The sequence below is a fragment of the Numenius arquata genome, chromosome 10, assembly GCF_964106895.1.
Source record: "Numenius arquata chromosome 10, bNumArq3.hap1.1, whole genome shotgun sequence".
Classification (NCBI taxonomy): Eukaryota; Metazoa; Chordata; class Aves; order Charadriiformes; family Scolopacidae; genus Numenius; species Numenius arquata.
The window spans coordinates 51,558,095-51,580,185 of NC_133585.1; the positions used below are offsets into that span (position 1 = coordinate 51,558,095).

Consider the following 22,091-nt stretch of genomic DNA (forward strand, 5'->3'; position numbering starts at 1 on the left):
TGATGAGAAAAACTGTAGTATCTATATAGGTATGTAAGACTATACATGTATTATAAAGTTAAAATACACGTGGATTCTATGATTTTGTTACTTGTATTATAATTTGCTATAAGACCATGTGTTTCAAGACATCTGGGATTGGGAAGAACTTTGTGTAATGGACAGAAAAACTATAGTGAACACTTATAGCGCTGTTGGGAGCGTTCTTGCACCATCCTTTGGAGCAGTGAGTAGGATTGATGATGCCAGGATGCGATGTCTGGAGTCGTGTTCGGTCTGCTAGTTCCTATAGAACTTCTTGAATTATCATATGGAATGTGAAATCCATGGTATAACCTCCATATATTCCATCCTATCACCAAGCATGAGAAGACTTTTTAATCTAGTCAATTGTTAAAGTTCTTGTTGATAGAAGTTGTTTTTTATGGAAGTATGAATTTGTTTCCATGCTGATTATAGTCTGTGGGAGAGTCAAGGCAAGAAACCTTATTCTCACTCTGATTAATGCTGTAGTGCTGTGGACCCTGGGATGGTGGGATTGAGGCTTTCTTTAGGCCACTTCTACTTGGGGAAAGAGGAGACCATCTCTGTGGGATGATTTAACTGTGTAGAGTGGGGAAGAGTAAGGAGGCAAAAGGTATGTGAAAGAAATGATGGGAATAGATTAAGGGGAAGAATTAGAGTGTGAGGGCTTGAAGGGGAATGAGAAACATGTTAAATCTGTGGTTTTACCAAATTAAAGAGGTCCTGGTTTGAGACAGAATAGCACCAATTTTCTTTTCAGTAATTTTACTTTTCAGTTAAGTCTTTTCTAAGTAACTGCACTCTCTGAAATTAACGGCGTAATTTTCAGACAGTATCTGCTTCCAGAGTGATAAGACCTGATGTTTATAGTTAATACCACAGAATGGTATGCAGAGAGGCTCTTTCTTATTGCTGTAACAACCAAGGTCAGCTCACTTTGTTATTTATATGCCCTGTTGGAGGGTTGGAAGCAGAAAAACATAGAGGGGTCACACCTGTGGGGAGGAGGGGACAGAACAGATGACCCCAAACTGACCAACAAGGTATTCCAACCCATCTGCCCCATGCTTAGTATAAAAACTGAAGAATCAAAGGGGTCAGGCTCTTTTCTTCAACAGTAGGTGTCCGAGGAGGACTCTGTCCATGCACTTGACTTTGATCCTGATCTGTGTGTTCCAGAATCCAGTTCCAGACTCCAGTCTGGGGCTTTCCCAGTGCCTGTCGGTGACATGATCGTCATCCTGGGAGCTCAGTACTGGTTTTGTAGATATTTCATTATTTTCTTATTGATATTACTTTTATTATTAATATTTCATTAAAGTAGTTTTAGTTTCTTTTCAACCCATAAGTGTCTCTCCCTTATTCTCTCTCTCCCTTCTCTTCAGAGAAGTGCTGTGGACCCCAGGGAGAGAGAGGTTAAAAGAGAGCATCTGTCATTTGTTTAGTGCCCAGCCCAGCCCAGCCTAAACCACAACAGATTTATTGGCACCAAAGGTGAAGCCAAGCGAGAAGGGAAGAATGCAGTTCCGAGCAAGTGGACGTAAATGAGAGAAAGGATTGAAGACAAAGAGCTGAAGGACGATACAAAGCGCAGGCTCAAAAAAAGAAAAGATCACGTGGAAAGGAAGGGAAATAAACCTCACCTTGACATTAGTGACATATTAACCAGGCTGACAAGGAAGAAAAGTGGTTGTTGGAGGAAGGGGAAAGGGCAAAGGATTAATCTCATCCGACCACAGGCATCTACAATGCAGTTATATAAGTGAGAGCTGCCTGTCTAGAGTTGTTTGTCACCAGTGTAGTGTCTTCTATGAGTTTTTCTCATCCCTTTGGGAATCAGTTTATACCTCCACCACATAAGGCATGCTCTGGTTTAACTATGTGTTGTGTTTAAAAAGCACCTTCCTTTGGATTGCTTTAAATTCACTTCTCTTTGGCCTAAAGTTTTTAAGCTAAAATACATTCAACTATCTTCAATGCCACCCCTTCACGTGGGTGTCCTGTATTTTTTATCCCCACTGGAGAAATGTCTAATAGTTGATATATTCTTATGTCTGTTTGCTTGGTGTATAAATTTGAGAGATCCCTTTCCTTCATTGTGCTAGTATTTTACTGCGTGAATTCTAAATCCCTTGAATTTCTCTGTTCCTGTGGTTGTTTTGTTTCATATCTAATTTTTCTAATCATGAAAGTGCCTGTGCTGCCAAAACTAGCCTTGATTTGAATGTTTAGAAATATGTAGTGCTGCGTGTTTTACCCATGTGTCAGCTTGGAAAGCCACCAGGCTTATCATCGTCCGTGAAGGGGCATCCGAGTATTTCATACACTTAGGGCCGTATTCTGCTTTCGGTGACGCCAGTGGATATTTTCCTATCGAGTTCAATGACAGGCACTGGGTTAGAAGGAAGCAAAACACTTGCAGATGCTGGAACTGTGTTTTTGAATAAGTGACTTAAAGTCATCAGAAGATCCCTCAAGTCAATCAGCGTTGGCATTTCCTGTTTGTTTTCCCTTCCAGGAGAAGAAGATTTTTCAGATTCCCTGGATGCATGCCGCAAGACATGGGTGGGATGTTGAAAAAGATGCTCCCTTATTTAGAAACTGGGCAATTCACACAGGTATTGGAACTCTCTTTCTGCAGGACAGATTTTCACATTGTTTCCCCTTTTAAAGTTGTGTTTTCTTTCTTGTCTTTGCTTTTACTAACACAGTGAATTTAAGGTTCTAAATTTGTGGCAGGCTTAAGTGCTTTTTTTTTCAAGGTCTGCGATACTCTCCAGCTTTATTGAAGTGCCATAACTCATTCACATTGAGGAACACAGTAAAACTTAATTGATTTAAACGTTAACAAGATTGGATTCAAAATTGTCAGGAGTAGAGCGTGCTCAGCACTTTGTAGACTTGGGCCCTTAGGCTTTTTATGCCTTTCTATGGATTTGAGCCAGACATAATAAAGGTAAATGCTGTGCAAGCTTTTCCACGTTGGTGTGGAGTCGCATCTGTTTGGCAGTGCCCTGGGTCTTTCTTGAGCAGAAACTCTTCATCATGTGTTCTAGAAATGTGCATGAGAATGAGATCACGACACTCACTCTCTTGCAACCTCAGCTATTGTTTGAGCGCTTGTCATGGGAACCAAAGGCCGATACCTATGCTGTTACTAATTCACCTTAGATTTTCAATTACACCTCATGTGTGCCTAACTTTCTTTTCTTGCTTAGGAAAATACCAGTCAGGAGTAGATAAACCCGATCCAAAGACGTGGAAGGCAAACTTCCGTTGTGCTATGAACTCTCTGCCTGACATAGAAGAAGTGAAGGACAAAAGTATAAAGAAAGGAAACAACGCCTTCAGGGTGTACCGGATGCTGCCATTATCGGAAAGACCTTCCAAAAAAGGTAGAGAGGAGAGCTTGTCAACGTGAAAACGGTGTTGGGGGCATTGTTATTATCCTGGGGCCCACAAAATGTCCTTGTTCTACTTCTGCTGTGAAACTGCACATTTTTACCCAGGTTTTCCCCAGAACTTAGGAACACCCATATGAAAAATGGGCTCCATTCAGTTAAGAGAATAAGCTGCTCGGAAAGAGGATCAAAGAGATGTGCTACCCCCAACCTGGTGGTCTGTAAATTGTGTTAGTTCTGTTACAGCCGATGGAGTTATGTTCATATGCTGGTCCCGGGTGTTCTTCAGTCAAGGAAAATGATTAGGGAATATTAAAGATCAATGCAGTTAACTCAGTACGCCTCATTCACATTATGGTGGCAGACCTTTTGGTCTCTTTTTTTCAAGCACAGATAGAAATCAGCTGGCGCTCTGTTGAGCTGAGCAGGAGTACACTCTACTCAGAACATTAAACTGTGAAACCAGTTTGTTAGTTGTGTAGCTACACTAGGCCATGAAAAACCAGCCCCCACAGCATGATAATGATGAAATGGGAAACTACGTTTGAATCCCCAAATTTAGGGATTAAGTCTCCCACCTGCCAGGAGAGGACCTAACCACCAGGTCAGTCTCATGAGTATTTGGTTTCTTATGAAGTAGAAACATTGGCTTCTTTATGGCTCATTGGCTTCCTTATGGCTCCCTTACTGGTTTATGGAGTAGAACGGTGGTGTCTAGGACTTGCGGACAAAAGATAATCTGCAAACCAAACGCATGGTGTTCCTCTAAAATCCATTTCAATTCACATGTTCAGTTTGCCATTTTCTTAAATTGAGATGTGAAAGGCACTTCTTCAGTTTAAGGTCAGTGTAATTGGAAATGATGAACTCTGGCATTTTTGGGGCAGAATCATGCTACGAAAGGGAGATCAATCTGCAAAAGGTAGAACATTTGCTTTGAAGCTGTTTCCAGTCTCTTGTGGATGATATGTTTTGTACATTCGGGCATATTTCCCTGAACCATAACCTGTCCCATTGTGGCAGATTCCTCTCCTAGTTGTAAGAACTAGAAAAGTTCATAATGAAAGCTGAGATTCTGGAGATGGGGCTGTAGCAGGAGAAGATGCTGCAGCCAGTTACTATAAAACCCTGGCATATTTTGGGCTGCATATATTTTCTCACATGCCCTTTCTACGTGGCACATGGCTAAAATTACGTGTGAGCGAGAGCAAAAGAATTTGGCTGCAAACAATTCTAATTCTCGGTGCTGTCTTGCAGTAGAGATGGGAGAAGTTCCTCGGACACGTCTGTGCAAACAGTAGGGTAGAGCTGAGCTTGCACCGGCAGGTCTGAGCTTCCACGTCAGGCTCTCGTCGGGTCAGAGCAGGGGCGGCAAGGCTGGGGTCTGCCAAGGCACACAGGATTTTGTGGGGGTCATATGCTATGCAGCTTTCTGGATTCTCAATTCCAGCATGACTACAGAAACTCCTTTTGCATAAATTATAATATATATATATATTCCCCCTCAGCCCGGGTTCCAACTGTTTACAGAAATACTTGTTGAAGTTTATTGTGATGTCTTGTCACATATTAAATCAATGAACAATCTCCTTTTTCCTATAGATACAGTGAGAGTGTCAGAAATGTGACGAGACGTATATTTTGATTTTTTTCCCTTTAAGAGTATTTTTCTCCCCCTTCCTTCTTTAACAGGCCTTGTTGCTTAGTTTGTCACTCATATATTTTTCACCTTGATTTTTTTGACTGCAATTGCTTTTCTTGGTCCCATCCTAGTTCTTTTTTTATAGCCCTTTCAAAAGGAATCACAAAGCCAGAATGTTCAAGGTAAATTTTTGACTCCCTAAGGGGTTTAAAATCAAGCAAAATGTGTTCACCCTTTTGTAGGAGTTTGAGGCACGTTTTGGGTCTGCTTCCTAGTGAATATAGAAGGTTTGGAGGATAACTTGTGGCACGCAGGACTTTAAGAAATCTTCCTTCTGTTGTTGCAGGAAAAAAAACGAAGTGCGAGAAGGATGACAAATTCAAACAAATTAAGGTAAGAAGTGGCTGTTTAATAGTGTGAGAGCTTGTGAAAACAATGTGTTGCAATTTTTTTTTTAATAGCCCCAATAGTACATTGTGGTGGATATTTGCAAATCTCTCGTGCTTGTGGTTTGGTTAAGAAGCTACAGTTACATTGAGTGTTTAGGGGTGGGTTTTGGGTTTTGTTCTTTTTTTTTTTTTTCAAAAACGTGAAGGCTGTTAGAGCCGCGACTGACGTCATCAGTCGACACAGCCCTTGTGTTGCAACGCCTGGAGGTTGGAAAACTGGCAGCCTCGGCAATACATTTGCCGTTTGTTTGTCTGTGTAAGTAGAAATACAGTAATTAGGGGAGGAATGCTTCTGAACAATAGAGCTACCTTTTGAAGCAGTTAATTTCTGCGTGTAAAGCATTGGAAATTCATTTTCGTTTGGGCGAGGGGGAGAAGTTTTGTCAGAGCTGCACGTTCTGCTCATGTTTTGTAAGGCTTCAGTTGCAAAGCTCCTCGGTCGCTGCCTGAGCGTTTTTTTGAGGACCAAAAGTGCTTTCCATACAAAGCACGGTGTCCCCTAGCTGGCACGCTTCTGAGCGCCTCTTTGAGGTGGCCACTATGACATATCAGCAGGGTTTGGTCTACCTTCGATTTTTTTCAAAAAGCAAATTGCAGAGGTTTTGGACATTCAGCCTTCAGTAAATTCGGTGTCCTTGGGTCGCTCGTAGCAGCCGTGTCTGTAGCAGAAGGGCAGCTTGGTCCCCCGCTGCTGGCTCATGAAGGGCTGTGCCACCCACGCCTGGGCACGGGTCCTGCACCCGCTGGCCGGGAGATGCTCCGGGCCAGGTGAACCTGGGAAAACTCCGCTGAAATCAGGTTTGGAAGGCAGGCGCTCTCCCTGCGGTTGTGAATTGTGGAGTTACACGTCAGAAAACTGTGATGTGATTTTTAAATTATCTTAAAGGAACCACTTTTTAACCATCGTATCTGGATCCCGTGGCCACCTGTGCTTGTTACAGCGTGACTCTGGTGGTAGCCTGTGTCTGTTCCCCCTTATTCTGGCAAATATGTACACAAGCTGGCCTCCAGTTACACCTGGATTTTAAAATTTTTTAAATTTTTGCATTTTTTAAAATAGATGTTGTTTCCATGCTCAGCTACTGTTTGCCTGACTATTGAACATTGAAGGCAATAATAGCGGGGAGGGGCGGTGGATGAACTAATGCAAATGCACATTTCTGAGCATTGAAAGCTGCTTATAATTGCTTCGCTTGGGGATGTGAGTTCCCGAGATCCGAGTTGCGTGTTTTGCATGGAACACCTTGCAGTTTAGCCTGAAAACCTCTCTTTAAGCGGAGGTGAGTGGGAGGCTGTTCCACCATCTGCCTGGTAATGGGGTAATATCAGCCAAGGAAGAAGCTGAGCATCCCAGTGCAGATCTGCGAAGGGACTCCAGCATAGCAAGAGTCTCACGGAGACCTCCCTTCTTTTGCCACTGCCGGACCCTGCGGGCACCCACAGCAACCGCTGGTGGGAGTGAACTTTGGGGCAAACGGGGTCTCTCTGTTAAAATGTGAATTCTCAGCAATGGGAGGAGGATGTAAGTGTCTGAATAGCTTAGATAAAAATAGGCTCTTTCCTTTGAAACAAAATTAAGGCCTGAACTGCCTGCCTGAGGCTTAATTTCTACCTTATCCTAGATTTATCCTTTTGACTATGCGTGCAGCTCCTCATTGAGACATTTTTTAAAATCTAAGTGACACCTTTCCCCATGCATTTAGGTTATGCTTCCAGCAGGCATCTGGACACTGAAAATGTAGGTGATTTAACAACAACTGTGCCAGTGTCCAACACCCTTCATCAATCTGGCACCATCACCCGAGGTCCTAGGATGCATATTTGTTTCTGCAGCTTGAAAGGGGCTGCTAAATAAATTTCCCAGTAACCAAGTAAAGCTGAGCAAGGTGCTGGGCGCGCAGGGTTCCCATGGGGGCTTCTGTGTTTGCTGGGGGGTTGCACAACACGAGATGGTCAGGGCTCCAGCGTGCAGCCCTAACCTGTCTCTGCAGTCAGTGATCCTCAGTGGATCAATAACAGCTAATTTTATCTTTTCCACCTCTCCAATTCTTTCTCCTGTGGGTTGACATGGGCCAGTGCAGCTCATCAAAGACCTAGTTGCCCTTAGCACTAATTTTGCACCCTTCCGATGGGCAGAGGGGTCTTGGGGCAGGGTGGGTGATTGGACGCAGCCCTGGAGGTGCTCAAGACCAGGTTGGATGGGGCTTTGAGCAACCTGCTCTAGTGGGAGGTGTCCCTGCCCATGGCAGGGGGTTGGAACTGGATGGTCTTTAAGGTCCCTTCCAACCCAAACCGTTCTGTGATTCTGTGATTGCATTTAAGGCCTTATTTCATGGCTGGGAAGGCACAGACTTGTGTCAAAGTGACAGCTCTTTTTGAGTTACGGCATGTGGTGTCCAGGAGGAAGATGTGTCGTGCCATCCCTGGTGTTTTGTCCCTGTGGTAATAGTTCATACAGTTAGTACCATGAAGGGCTGGCACCACGAATCTTGAGGCTCGCCTTTGCCCTGCCCTTGCCCAAGTGCTTTAGAGCAGTGAAAACGGGCACGGGTGGCATCGGAGCCAACTGGCAGCTGGACACCTCTCTGCGGGTGTCTCTGGATCACCAGTGAGGTAGAACTTCCCTTGCAGGGTGGCACGGCCAGCCCAGAGTAAGAGCAGAAGACTTTAGACTTTAACCGATAACCCTGTAAAAGAGCCAGTACCGGGGAGGAGGCTGGACCTGTAGATAATCCTTTAAATGTGTTTATAGCTTTTTAAAGAAATCCTGAGTTTCTGGAATTAAACTTTTTGGTGTCTATTTCTGAAGGCAGTTTTTTAGATTCCCACTCGAGCGTACCAGAGCTACAGAGATGCATCTTGTGGAAAGCTTAGTCTGTGTAGAACAGGTGGTGTTTTCCCAACGTTATTGCCCTGTGGTAATGTTTATGATGTGATCTAAAAGGCTGTATTTAGTGTAAACACTTTGGTTTGCTTTAAGGCTTGCTGCAGAGAAAAATTAAAGCTAGAATTTAGTAACTTCTGTACAGAAGCTGAGGCTTCCTTTCAGAGAGCACTAAGAGGTAGAGCATGTTTGGAAGGGAATGAGAATGAACGTTTAAATAGAGTACCATCTTGAAGCAGTGTTTCTTCCTTGTTTGTTCCAAATATTAATCTCTTTTAGTAAATAGCAAACTAATTTCTTGCTTTCTGAAGATCACTCTGAATCTGAAAATTAAAAATAGCTTTCGTTTCAAAGCAGAAGATTTGGAAATGGAGTAGACTCTGGCTTCTTCTCAGAGAACCAAAATACTACTTCTAAGACTGTGTCTAGCAGAGAGCAGGGGGTATATGGCAGGCAGAAGAGATATGATTTATTACTGTCTCAGAACAAAAAGATGAACTGAGTCCAGGCTCCTAAAATAAATCAAACCTGATCCAAGTGTACTGTTTTCATTCTAGCAAGAGCCAGTTGAATCATCTTTTGGGATTAATGGGCTAAATGATGTCACTTCTGACTATTTCCTGTCCTCCAGTATAAAAAATGAAGTTGACAGTACAGTGAACTTTGTAGGTAAGTACTTCTATACTTTTCTTATATGCTAAGCATACAGGTGGCTTCAAAAACCTTTTTGACTCTGCCAAACTCAGCTTTCCATCAGCATTTTGCCCTTTGGAGAACACCACAGTTACAGTTGGGTCGACACAATTTTCACTAGCCCAAGCCATGCCAGGTCCCACCACCACCTTGCAAAGACCCCGAGCAGCGCTGTGTCAGTGTGGTGGTTCCCCTCAGAGCAAAGCACTTCCAGCGGTGCTCAGGTAGCTTTTCCTGACGTGAGCTTACTCCACAGGGTTGTCCTCAGCTATGAGAAGACTGTAGCCAGTGTCACTTAGGAGTTAAACTCCAGTTGGATGGCAGTTTCCCAACGTTCAAAGCAGAGATTTGTATAGGGTACCATTTTATTTGGAAGTTTAAACCTGCAGATGAAATGGAGGAACTTGGTCCTTTTTTACTGGTAGCTCGGTAGCAGAGTTAGTTGTTAACATCACTAACAGCAAGGATCAGCAAAGACTGAATTTAGAAACCAGTAGATGAGGAATTAGCTGTCATCTCAGCATGTGAATAATTGGTTCTTGGTAGAATAATTGGGCTGGTTTTTGACAGCTCTTTTTTGGCTGAGGTTGTCACTGCCAGCGAGGGCTCCTAAAATGTGACCCATATACCGTTTTCTCTAGTATTCCACTTTTATATATGTCAGAAAAGTGTTTGAAAAATATGTTAGTCTTCTGTTTGGAGAGAGGGCAGAAATTCTGTGCAGTGACTGTTTTTGACGCCCGTGCCTTAGGTCGCAGGGCTTTGCATAGTCATTCCCCTCGAGTGCTTCTGTGGCTGAGGAGTTTGTGAGTCGTTTTCCTCTCTTTATGGCAGTTCATTTAATCAGCTGTTGCTCTGTAAGAGTGTTAGAACGCGATTGTTGCTCCTACTATTACAGAGGGGTTTATAACTTGAAGGAATAGCACTGTGGTGCTATTAGTGCTTCCTGTTTACTGACTGACTCATAAACAAATCTGAAGCATGCCAAGGCCAATATGCAGTCCCAGGAAAGAACTTTATACACTTTTGCTTTATTTTATCGTCTTAAATTCAAACAGAGATCAATTAACAGCGGTCTTTGGAATGTAACTGGTGTTCCCTAAAATCCGCTAACATCAGAGAGAATAATTTTGCTGCAGTCTTGATTTTCTACACTGCAGTGTATCCTGAACTCCTGTTTGATTTTATGATGAGATGAATGCACATTGCACCTTAGAACTCACTAATTTACAGGACAGGACCCATAGTGACAACATCAACATCTAAAAATGGTCAAAGGCCTGCTGTGGAAACCGAGCAAGAGGTTCAGAGGAACAGAACTGAATTTGCACCTTAAGGGCTTTCATTTTTCTCTGGACTCACAGAATCCATTTTTGGGGGTAGGACAGCAAGGCTCGGGTGGGTAACTGTCAGCCAGTGGTGTTTAATTAATGGCTTGTGAAGTGTGCTGCTTATCCAGACGGGAGAGAGAGGTCCTTATTTAGGACTGCAAGCAGGATTTTAATGTAAACAGTGGGAGAAAAGGGTAAAATAGCTTTGTTCTGCAGAAAGGAGGGAAGTCAGCTGGAGGGGAGGAAAGACAAACAGCACCTGCAGCATTTCTGACAGACGCGCAGCTCACAAGAAAGTGGTGGCATATTGCCCAAGTGAACAGTAATTTTTGCTGTGCAAGTTAGCTCTCGGGGCGGGTAAAAATTCATCAGGTACTGAGAAGAAAGATAAAACAGTGCAGATGGCCTGCTCATACCCTGACAGGGTTGCACAATATTGGTTTCTCCCAGATAAAAATTAACTCTGTGTGTGTGTGTGTGTGTGCGCTCTTGACCCCACACCCCACTCAATAAAGAGCAAGTTGTTTCGGAACCAGGAAAGATGGAAATACAGTGGAAATGAAATATCTGGAACAAAATAGTAGTAATTGTAGTGATTAAACTTCTAAAAAAAAGATTATCCATTGTTTATGTAATTTTCCTTATGCTGGAATTGTCTCGTAAAATACACATCCAGCTTTGGGGGACTTTCCAGTGGTTACCTGGCACTTCACAAAGCAAAATGATGTGCAGCTTTTCTCTGGAAGAAAAAACCTGTCACTTTCCTTTTTCATAAAGTTGTGTTCTAGCCCTGTCTAAACATAGAAGGCAGGAATGGCTTGTGTGTGGCATTCATGTATATTTATCTTACTTGATCCAGGAATAGATGCTATCTTTTGCCTTTTATAAAATCAGAGTAATTAGGTCACTTAACAGAAGAATTTCTAGATCGACTGTGTTTCATTGCCCAGATTTTTTTCTCATCATGGGTACAGAAAAAATGTATTGTCTGAATTTCTAACACCACAGCACCCTGTTTGCACAGAAATTGTCTGTATGAAAATTTTCCCTCTTGAAGCTTTGTGTTCCAGTAAAAGAATATCTATAGGCCTTCGCTTTCTGTTGGTCAGATGTGGATTCAGGTTAGCCATCCCCTGAGACAGCTCCATCCCCGTCTCCTCTTCAAATCCAGCTAGTGGCTTTCAGCTCCATGCTGGATTCATGCAGTTCATCCTGCTGGGATCGACAGGGGAGCTGTACAAGGCAGAGGGGATTGTCTTGAGCAGCTCCAGAGAAGCAAGATTCTGGCTTTCACCATAGTTTCGCTTTGCTCAGTAGCTTCTTGGTACCTCGGTTTATTCCCGTTTTTCAAAAGGATGTTGTGTAGCACAAGTAACGACTGCAAAGCATTTCAGGACACTTGCAAAGCATCCACGGTGCCTTCACTTTGTAGAAATAAATAATGTTCCTTTGTATTAAATACCATGTGGCTGGGGGAATAGGAAGACCCTCTGTTAATAACTAACCAGAGTGTAGCTTTCAGTCATAGACGGCAGGGATTACAGACTGCAGGTACAACCATGTATTTCTACACACCATCACTGCCATTGCAAGGATCAGTGAGAATAAGTGTCTAATTGGAGGAGAAATTTTTCACAGATTAACGTCATGTATAAATCGGAGTCCCACCATGTTTTACATGACCATGTGGCTGTGTTTTTGCATGCCAGCTCTGTTCTTTCTGGTGCATAATTTACATGAGAGCATCCAAAGGGTGTGGGCATCTTGCTGGGTGAGGATGCTTTCCCAGATTAGGAGAGGTGGCTGTGGTCTGTATGTCCTGGTGAGACCACAGTTGTGGGTGGAGGAGGAGTGTGGCTGTGGTCTTCCCTGTAGAAGTGTGGGGGGGGAAAATGTCTCTGAAGGTCATGGAAACTAAGCAAATCACACGGGTTTCCTGTAGAAGTCCCATTGAAAGCAGGTGGTGGGCGTGGAAGGAACTGCTGAGAGGGTATTGAAGACTCACTCAAGTACCAGGGCGGCTCCAAGGATAGGCTCTTAGAGATGCAGCAGGGTTGAGGTGTTAGGAGTAATCAATTTTTTTATTTCTAACCCCAAGTTGTAGGACAGCCGCACCTTGATGGCAGCAGCGAGGAGCAGGTGATAGTTGCTAATCCTCCTGACGTTTGCCAGGTAGTAGAGGTGACAACAGAAAGCGACGAACAGCCCCTCAGCATGAGCCAGCTGTACCCCCTACAGATCTCCCCCGTCTCGTCCTATGCAGGTAAGCATCCTGGCCTTTCTTTACACTCTCTTTTTCAGAAAAGTTTGGAAAACACTTGGGGGACAAGGGGGCTCTTCCACGGTAGCTGGCAAAGATCCACAAATGTCTATTTGGCCACCTTCTGCATTTTTAATGAAACTCAAAAACTCACTATCCTCTGCTCATTTCACCTTGCGAAACAGCTGGGCAGATCTGATGTTGGAAATGTAAGCTGCAGATTTTAGCCTGTGACTAATGGAAAAAGAACCTTTTCAGATGTAATGCGGCGAGGTCTTTTCGTCTTTTATTAGAGCGGCGTTTTCAGTGGGTACAAGTAATGTGCTGCAAATACAGCGTGTCCCCCTTGCCCTCTGACTTAAGTAAAGATTAAAGGTCTTCTCTGCTGCGTATGTCCTCGGTGGTCACGGAGCGCTGAGGGCTGCACTAATGGTCTCTAATGCAGATGTGGAGCTGAGGGCCCCAGTGGGGAGCGGATCTGTCTCGTTACAAATAGTCTGCAGAGTAGAACAGTCGTGTAGCCACTGATAAGAAGTTATCCTGCAAAGCAGCAGAACTGTGGACGGCTGCCTTCCAACGGCTGCCTCCCATCTGGATTCTCTGATATCTGAAATGGGGTGAGATAACAAGCCTTTCCCCAAGTCAGGATGCTAGTGGTTTCTCATTTTTTTTTTTTGTCTCGGCCCCTTATTTTCATGAAATGGGTAGGAAGTTAAGAGTCTTTGGCGCTCGTTTATCCCTTATCCAGGTCTGACAGTGTGTTCAGAAGTGGCTAGGGGGGAACAGACACAAATGCACATGTAGGCTCGCTATGTAGAGTCCCTGCAATCATGTAAGCCTGATTTCCGTAGGAAGCAGGGCAAAGCCACATTTGAAAGTAGGAAAGTTTTAGATCCAACCTGTCCTTCCTTTTTTTAACATGTTGCTAACTTAAAAGTCTCAAGAGACTGGGTAGAAACATAAATGTAATCTTCTTAGGCAAACTTAAGTATTAATTGTTCCCCACGCAATTTATTATTTTACACGTGGTTTTGCCTTTGACTCATTAGGCTGAAATTACTTCCAGACACGTTTTTATAAAATATGTATTTAGGAATTTTTATCTTTGGGTCCGGGTGAATAGAATGATGTTCTTTTGAATAGCCTCCAATGTTAGTCTCACACATGTTGATAAATGATTATGCTTCCTGATGTGTTTAGTCTGTAATGCCAGAGCATTCAGAAGGGTAAGGCAGGGGGATGAGGGCGCTTTAACTTATCAGCAGCTGGGAGACAGGGCCTTTTGAAACCTTTGTCCTCTTTCCAAATGCTTCATGCAAAACTTTTCCCGTCTGTGTGAACACAAAAGTGATGCTTTCTTTTAACCTCAGCTACATGATCTAAGTTTTTGGAATGAAAACAAAAGTCACTGTCTTGGTCTTGGTGGTTGCTTGGGCTGGAATGATAGAGAGGAGTGGTCTGGTGACAGGAGAACCACCCTGACGTGAGCAAGTCACTCAACTCACTTGCAATGAGCCTTCTCACTCTCTACAACTCCCTGAAAGAAGGTTGTAGCCAGGTGGGGTTCGGTCTCTTCTCCCAAGTTACAGGCGACAGGACAAGAGGAAATGGCCTCAAGTTGCGACAGGGGAGGTTTAGATTAAATATTAGGAAAAATTTTTATACTGAAAGGGTTGTCGAGCATTGGAACAGGCTGCTCAGGGAAGTGGTGGAATCTCCATCCTGGAGGTATTCAAAAGATGGGTAGATGTGGTGCTGAGGGACGTGTTTTAGTGATGTTTTTTGTCAGTGTTAGATTGATGGTTGGACTCGATCTGAAAGGTCCCTTCCAACCTAGGTAATTCTGTGATTCTAAGTCATGATCTACCTCCCCTAAAGTCAACGCAACAAGCCTGCAGAAGGAAAATGAGGCATGATGACTGAAGCACTTCTGCTCACCCCACATGTTGTCTTAGTATCCTGGTGGCCTTCAGCTGTCCTAACTTATAGCATGACCTGCTAGCCTGTAACTCAGGTAACACAGAGATGGTTTCATGCCACTAACATGCTTTTGGATGCATCTCACAGCAGGTCTTGAGGATCCTGGTTACTCTCGCTAGAGGCCAGTAAGAAGTGGAGTACTGCAAGGTTGTGTCCTGGGACAAGTCCTATGTAATATTTTCATCAATAGGTGCTGGAGTACACACTTGAGAAGTTTACAGTTGACCCCAAAGAGGAGGGGACACCTGCATGAGGGCAGGGCCACTATCCAGAGAGACAAATGGGAAGAAGTGCCAGGAAGGGCTACCAGGATGATCAAGGGCTGGAGCACTCGCTGTCTGAGGAGATATTGAGGGACTGAAGTGTCAGATTGATACTGTCCAGCCTGAAGAAGAGATGTTTTTGGCGACTTCATAGTGGCCTGCCTCTATCTGCAGGGATGTTACTGAGAAGGCAGAGCCAGGCTTTTCACAGCGGTGCATGGTAGGAGGATGAGAAACAGCAGACATAAATTGAAACAAGAGAACTTGGTCCAGCTAGATATAAGAAAAAATGTCACCTTTTTCACCACAAGGACAGTCAGGTAGTGGAGCAGGATGCCCAAAAAGGTTCTGCTGCCTCCGTTCTCGGAGGTTTTCAAGACCTGACTGGATAAGGCCGTGGGCAACCTGATCCAGTCCTGTAGCTGGTCCTGCTTTGAGCAAGTGCTTGGGCTGTAGACCTCTTGAGGTCCCTTCCAACCCGAATTGTTCTATGAACTTCTCTATTTTTATAGCATGCATTTGCCCTTGAGGCAAGATTGAGGATTGGTCTGTGGTTTGTCAGAACCCTGAAACTTGTAGAATACTCTTGGGACTATTTCTGGTTTTGTCTTGCTCCATGCAAAGCCGTACAGGAGAACCATGGGAGCCCTGGCTGCTGAACGGCAAGAAGGAGTATGACCATAACAGCTGTGCAGGAACAGTTAGTTTAGCCCTTCTGAAACAACACCACCAACAAAAAAGCAGCCTGAGGTATCAGCTGTCCTACATAAATCTGTTTTATTTCAAAACCACTTCTAGTTCCTTTCTGATGTTATTCAGGCAAATGATATGAGTGGCCATTGTGAGTTTTCTCATGTTTCCACTGACGTCTATGAAATCGTTTTGGTTTTTTTTTTTTTTTAGTCTGAGACTGTTCTTGTCAGCCTCCTCTTCTCTTTGACTCTGATTCAAATAACCTTCTTGGTTGAAATAACCTCTCTAACTTTCCATGCCCGAGTGGCTAGCTTCCCTGGCTTTGCTAACTATAGTGCTATCTCTTGCTCAGCATTTTGTTATGTATAAACACCAAGGATGGATTCCTTTTCAGCTGCATCACTCTTTTTTTGTTGCCACATGTTTCTTCATGTCAAGGAATATCTGCTTCTTGTCTCTGTGTGGATTCCTCCTATTGATTCTATCTCCAGGGCCGTTTCTCCTTTGCACAGATTAATTTCTGCCTCTCCTCCCCCTTGCCTCCCCATGAGTATGGCTTAATTAGCCAGCTTAATCATGTTGGCACATCTGTCTCCAGCCGGGCCAGTGGATGAGAAGCCCTGCAGAGTGTTAACTTCGCAGGGCTTTGTGGTTAGATTTAATATTTCGGACTGCTCCTCTGCTTACTGCATCAGAGACTCTGGCACAGGGGAGGTGCTGGCTTTGGAAGCAGTGGTCTGGAGTAGTTGAACTGCTCAGTTTCTTGCTTCAGAAAGACTTTCTTAGTGCATTTTAGCTCCTGGGATCTGAAGGAGCAATTCAGACTGTTGGTTTACATCCCTCTGCCTAAACCTAATGTTTAGCCAAGACTCGAGAGAAAGGCAAGGTGCTGCCGGTCTCTCTGCAGGGGCACGATCGATGAGGTGCAGTCCATGCACCTGTAGCACTCACGTTATGTCCAGTGCAGAGCACAAGGTTGCTCTTCAGAAAGGCAGGAACGTGGTATACGGTCTAAGGGGCTGTGCAAAGCAGTTGGCGTGGGCTAAAACGTGTAATGCAGAGCAGAGAGTGGAAATTTGGGATTTGAGAGCTCCTTGACCTGCTGCAATAACTCATCACGTCATTCCTTCAGCCATGTAATTTCTGGGCTTCCGTTGGCTCAGAGCGTGGATGAGCCCTGTCAGCTCAGCCTTGGTGGGGGTTGGTTGGAGAAAGACTTCCGAATGCCGTTGGAAGCCTGATAGATAAGAGGATCATAGAATCATAGAATAGTTCAGGATGGAAGGGACCTTAAAGATCATCCAGTTCCAACCCCCCTGCCATGGGCAGGGACACCTCCCACTAGACCAGGTTGCTCAAAGCTCCATCCAGCCTGGCCTTGAACCCTTCCAGGGATGGGGCAGCCACAGCTTCTCTGGGCAACCTGGGCCAGTGTCTCACCACCCTCACAGCAAAGAATTTCTTCCTAAGAACTAACCTAAATCTCCCCTCTTTCAGTTTAAAACCATTCCCTTTCGTCCTATTGCTCCCCTCCCTGATCAAGAGTCCCTCCCCGTCTCTCCCGTAGCCCCTTTAGATACTGGATGCCTGGGGTTGTCCTCCCAGGAGACAGGAAGGCATGAAGCAGTCCTGAAAAGAGGGGTTTGTGCCCCATCTGGGATGTATCTGAGGCACAGAGCTCCCAACCAGCCCATGGGCCAGGATCCTGACTCTCAGATACTGGGAGACCTGCATTCAGACACGCTTGCTTGAAAACGGTCAAAATACCTGGATTTCAGGCTCTTTTGCAAATGGAGGGATGCAGCTGCAGGAGGTTGGCCATCCTGCTGGAGCTGTGCCCCTGCCTTTGCACCCTGGTTGAAGTGATGAGGGTGAGGGAGGCCATCTGCAGCGGAGGAAGGTGATGGGGCTGGAGATAGCAGCATTTCTACGCGCTCAAGCAGTGAGTGAAGGGTTGAGAGAGAGGCTGAGGGGGGGAGGCTGGGCACGGGTGGCAAAAGCGAAACGAGAGCAAAGTATAACAGCAGTAATAAAGCACCAGAAGTGACAACAAGCCCTTGAGGCGGCAGGCTGAGATAACAGTTCGTGAAACAAAACCACACTTATCTTCTCTGGGGTGGAGTTGTTGCTGGTTTTGCAGGGAGATAAAACTTAGGATTTGGACAGAACTTTGCTCTTTGCCAGGCCTGGAGCTGCCAAAAGAGGGCAAGGGAGAGGGGCATCCCCAGCTTGTGGGAGGCTCTTCCCTCTGCCCAGAAAACTTACTTCTTGCCCCTCTGCTGCTGTCTTCTCCAGGCTGTAGCCATGTTAACTGTGATAACCATGTGAATTTACTCCAGTTGTTCGGTGCAGCTGTGCTGTATAGCACTTGGATTGCTGTGGCAAGGGGTCCATGCTTCTCTGTTGTTTACTGGGTATTTGGCTTGACTCTTTGCTCCCACTTGCTGGAAGTGGGTCAGGCCTCTTGAGCTGGATTTTGCTACCGTAGATGGAAGAGTGAGTTTCATTTTTGCTTCTGTTTTGTTTGGCAGAAAGTGAAACGACTGACAGCGTTCCAAGCGATGAAGAAAATGCAGAGGTGAGTGTTTTCTGGATTTTTAGCATTTTGGAGCAAGGTCTCAAGAACAATGTCCTGAGGACATTCCCTCTTCTCTGTTTGCAACTCCGTCTACCAGTGGAGTATTCATTTTAATAACAGCTGGGGGATAAAAACAAAGGGAGAATATCTCTCTCTCAAGGAAGACAGACTTTTGGAGGATTGTCACAGAATGGATATCTCTACAAGTTCTTTCCTCCTCATCTCTCCAGACTACAAGGAGATTAATTTGCGTGATAAGATGTTCTAGCGAGCCATCAGCAGTGCCAGCTAGTTTGTTAATATGATGCATTGACATTGCTGGGTAGTGAGTATTTTTATCTTGGTTGAAAGCGCGCTTTGTTTTCCTTAAATGGCACCTGAACTCATACAATTGGAGGAAATGCTTTCACGTATGACAGAAATGTAACTTGAATGTTTGAGGTGTGTGAGGCAAAAAACTTTCCCAAGCAGTTAGTTGGGTATTGCCAGGTGAAAGGACTCCGTGGAGAAAATACCCACCCCATGAAGGTTTCCTGAGCTGCACCTATGCAAAACCAGCGCTTGCCTTTGCTTTTGGGGCTGCCATCAAGTGACCAAACCTACCGATCTCCATGAGTACCAGTGGAAGAGCACTTAGATGCTCCAACTGCTTTTTCAAAGGCGGCCTCTTGCAAATCTCTCTCTCCTGCTGTGCCCCCTAGAAAGCCCTCTGAATCCTCCTCCTTGGAGAACTGCAGGTTGTGCAGCTGTATAACAGCATGGAGAACCCTCTTGGGTTTGTCGCTCGTGCCTTGGTTAGGGACAAGCCCGTACGTAGACTACCAGTAATGACGCCTCAAACCTCCTTTAACAGAACATGCCATTGTGGCGCGTGTGATGGGGAAGAGACCGGATGCTCATCTTTCCTTGGTGAACCTCCTCTCTGGAATGGGGGAAACACCATTGAGTGACAGTGGTTTTCCCAGCAGCCTCACCTGTGTTGACGGTTTGGGTGGTGCTGTTTGAGAGGTCTTGGGTCTCTGTGCCTGCCTGGTGGCAGGAGGATCATAAAATCATAGAATCTTCTAGGTTGGAAGGGACCTTTAAGGTCTTCGAGTCCCACCATCAACCTAACACTGCCTCTCTGGTAACAGAGGAGACGCTTCCAGTTGGAGCTCTGAGCGTTTGGTCATCCTTGTCCACTTTTGTCCCCCGCATACTGGGAATAAGGCCTTTATTTTCCGTCAGAAGAGTGGGCAGAGCCACTTGAGTGCTGGAGAGCCCCCAAAGTTTAGGCACACGACTTCAGAAAGGGAGACATGGCTGAGAGCAAAGACATTCAAAGCCAGCAGCTAGAGGCTCGGGCTTTTGGAGATGGGGTAATATTGGAGTTACTCAGAGCACTTCGCAAAGTCGTGTTTGCTCATTATGGTCTTCTCTCCTTTTTTTTTTCTCCCCTTTTCTAGGGACGACTTCACTGGCAGAAGAAAAACATTGAAGGCAAACAGTATCTCAGCAATCTGGGAATGAGGAACACTTCTCATATGCTTCCCAGCATGGCAACTTTTGTAGCCAACAAGCCTGACCTCCAAGTCACCATCAAAGAGGAAAGCTGCCCACTGCCTTACAACAGCTCCTGGCCCCCTTTCCCAGACATCCCTCTGCCACAAGTAGCGTCCACAGCCTCCACGAGCAGCAGCCGGCCGGACCGCGAGACACGGGCCAGCGTCATCAAGAAAACGTCAGACATCACCCAGTCGAGAGTCAAGAGCTGCTAAGCCTTTTGACGGTGTGGTTTTGGTTTTTTTTTTAGCTTTGTTTTGTTTGGGTTTGTATTTTTACGTTTCTCTAGGAGAGGTTCATCCCTTGACGCACACGAGACAAATCTAAGGTAAAAACCTTGGCAATATAAAAAAACATTGCTGTGTCCGACTCCGGTGCCGGGAGTGTTTTTTAACTCAGGACTCCAGCCGTCAGTACGAACACCTGAACCCAGGAGGATTTCCAAGGTTGCTGTGTAGGGAAAAACAACCCCAAGAACTTTGGCCCACTCGCAGGTTCCAGTGTTTCATAAGAGGACCAACCGACCACAAGGGAAGTGGTGCTGCTGCGCTTCTTGCTGTCAAGGCTGTGATGGAACTGAAAGCCTCGGAATGGAAGAGAAAATGTGAACTAGCTGGAATATTTTTAAATAAAGAAAAAAAAAATCTATTGTGAATATTGTACATAGTGCAGTACTAGCAACGTTGCAGTCTGCTTCTGCACCTTATTAAGAAAGCACTTACGAAAGGCCTTTTATTACCTTGCTCTACTTAATGGCACATTGAAGGTCCCTCCCCACCTGAATTCTTTTCCAAGGCTATTCTTGCTAATGTGTCTTTAAAGAATAGAGGAAAGGAAGGGAAGTTAAAACTTCCCATGTGGATTTCATACGTTTTAAGACTGCTTTTCTCATGTTTGTTTCTAATCTGCTATGCTTGAATGCCGCGTGGTACAATAGGAAAAAAAAAAAAAAAGAAACCTATTACAGAGATATTATGCAAATTCCCAGATTTAAAAGAAGAAGAAAAATACTCTAATTCTAACCAGAGCAAGCTTTTTTATTTTTTATACAGGGGAATATTTTATTCAAAGTAAAATTCTAAAGTGAATATAATTTTTTTTAATCTTTTCTACAGCAAATTTATAATTTTAAGATTCAGTCCTTGGTTATCAGCAGTTATTACATCCTTGTGGCACATTTTTTTTTTTTTTTTAATTTTGTAAAGGTGAAATAGCTTTTATGAGCTTATGTAGCAATCAGATTATCCTGTGGATTGATAATAAATATGGTATATAGTTAAATTTTTAATAATCCTCTTGTTTGTCTCTCTTTTTATTTTTTTTTCATCTTTCAGAAGCCCCAGATGGCATGGGTTTGATAGGTGAATGTGACCTCTTGGAGTGAGCAATTAGCGTGAGCTGCTAATTTCTGGAGTACCCATCTAAGAGGATGGGAAGTACCGTCCTTGAGGCAGCTCGAGGTGGAAAGAGGAACTAAAGCTTAAAGGTGGCCTCACGTGCAGAGGTGGGGAGTTGGGGGGGGCACCCCTTCCGCTGTTATTCTGTGGTTGGGCTTTGAGCAAGTCGCCTCATGGAAGAGATCTTGTGAAAGTCCATCCCTCGCCCAATGCAGGGGCTCAGCTGTGCTTGCCCCATTCCTGGCAGATCTGTCTTTAGCTTGCTTGCGGTTTCTTGTCCAGAAAAATCTCTTTTTGCAGAGTTTCAAGCAATAACTGAATGAATCTGAAGTCAAATAAACGTTCCTTGAAGCTTTCAACATCTAGCATGCGATGGCAAGTTCTGATTCCTCTGGGTCTTTTGAGGGAAGCTGCTGAGTATCTAAATAAGGGTTCACAGTGGTGGTGAAGGATGAGCCATGCCATTGACTCTGAAGTCCTGTACGCTTTGGGCTGTCACTAGCAGGGGAGAAGTTGGGGAGCACTTACCCTCTTGCAGTTTTTCAAGCTGTGGGAAGTTGAATGGATTGATGTATGTAAAATACACGGGGTGTCCTTCAGGTGATTGTTCTGATACCAACCCAAGGGGTAGCTGAGCCGAGTGGCCTGTATGTGGGGCTGATGAGCAGTAACATGCACAGAAATGGCTGTACCGCAGGGAGATGCGCTCGCTGGCTACTGAAAAGGGAAAGCAAACAGTAGGATTTTGCTCTGTTCTTAACCTGATGCCACTGTTCCTAATTTCATCAAAAGTTCGTGTGAAACTTGCAATTTTGTCTTACCAACCCACTGAGATGAGGCTGGAAACTCCGTAATGGTTATGATCGTCGTATCTAAACTTTCTGGTCTTTGTCCGTTTCATTTGGTTTTGCGTTTAGTCTTCCAGTGGTCCTCTGGGTCCAGAGTCACAAGGTT

At 44.6% G+C, this 22,091-nt stretch overlaps 1 protein-coding gene across 3 annotated transcripts in view; it reads left to right on the forward strand.

Annotated features, from left to right (window-relative positions):
• Positions 1–21,512, forward strand: part of IRF2 (interferon regulatory factor 2) — a 44,355-nt gene extending 22,843 nt beyond the window's left edge. For 2 of the 3 annotated variants that reach the window (XM_074154398.1, XM_074154396.1), the window contains exons 4-11: positions 2,543–2,642; positions 3,243–3,419; positions 5,414–5,460; positions 8,958–9,069; positions 12,523–12,687; positions 18,152–18,198; positions 19,644–19,966; positions 21,075–21,512. In XM_074154398.1, the coding sequence (XP_074010499.1) occupies positions 2,543–2,642; positions 3,243–3,419; positions 5,414–5,460; positions 8,958–9,069; positions 12,523–12,687; positions 18,152–18,198; positions 19,644–19,955 (960 nt within the window). In that variant the 3' untranslated portion in view covers positions 19,956–19,966; positions 21,075–21,512. Of the gene's footprint in view, positions 1–2,542; positions 2,643–3,242; positions 3,420–5,413; positions 5,461–8,957; positions 9,070–12,522; positions 12,688–18,151; positions 18,199–19,643; positions 21,027–21,074 lie in introns of those variants that run through there. The other variant, XM_074154397.1, reaches the window with a different exon arrangement.
• Positions 21,513–22,091: the final 579 nt, after the last annotated feature.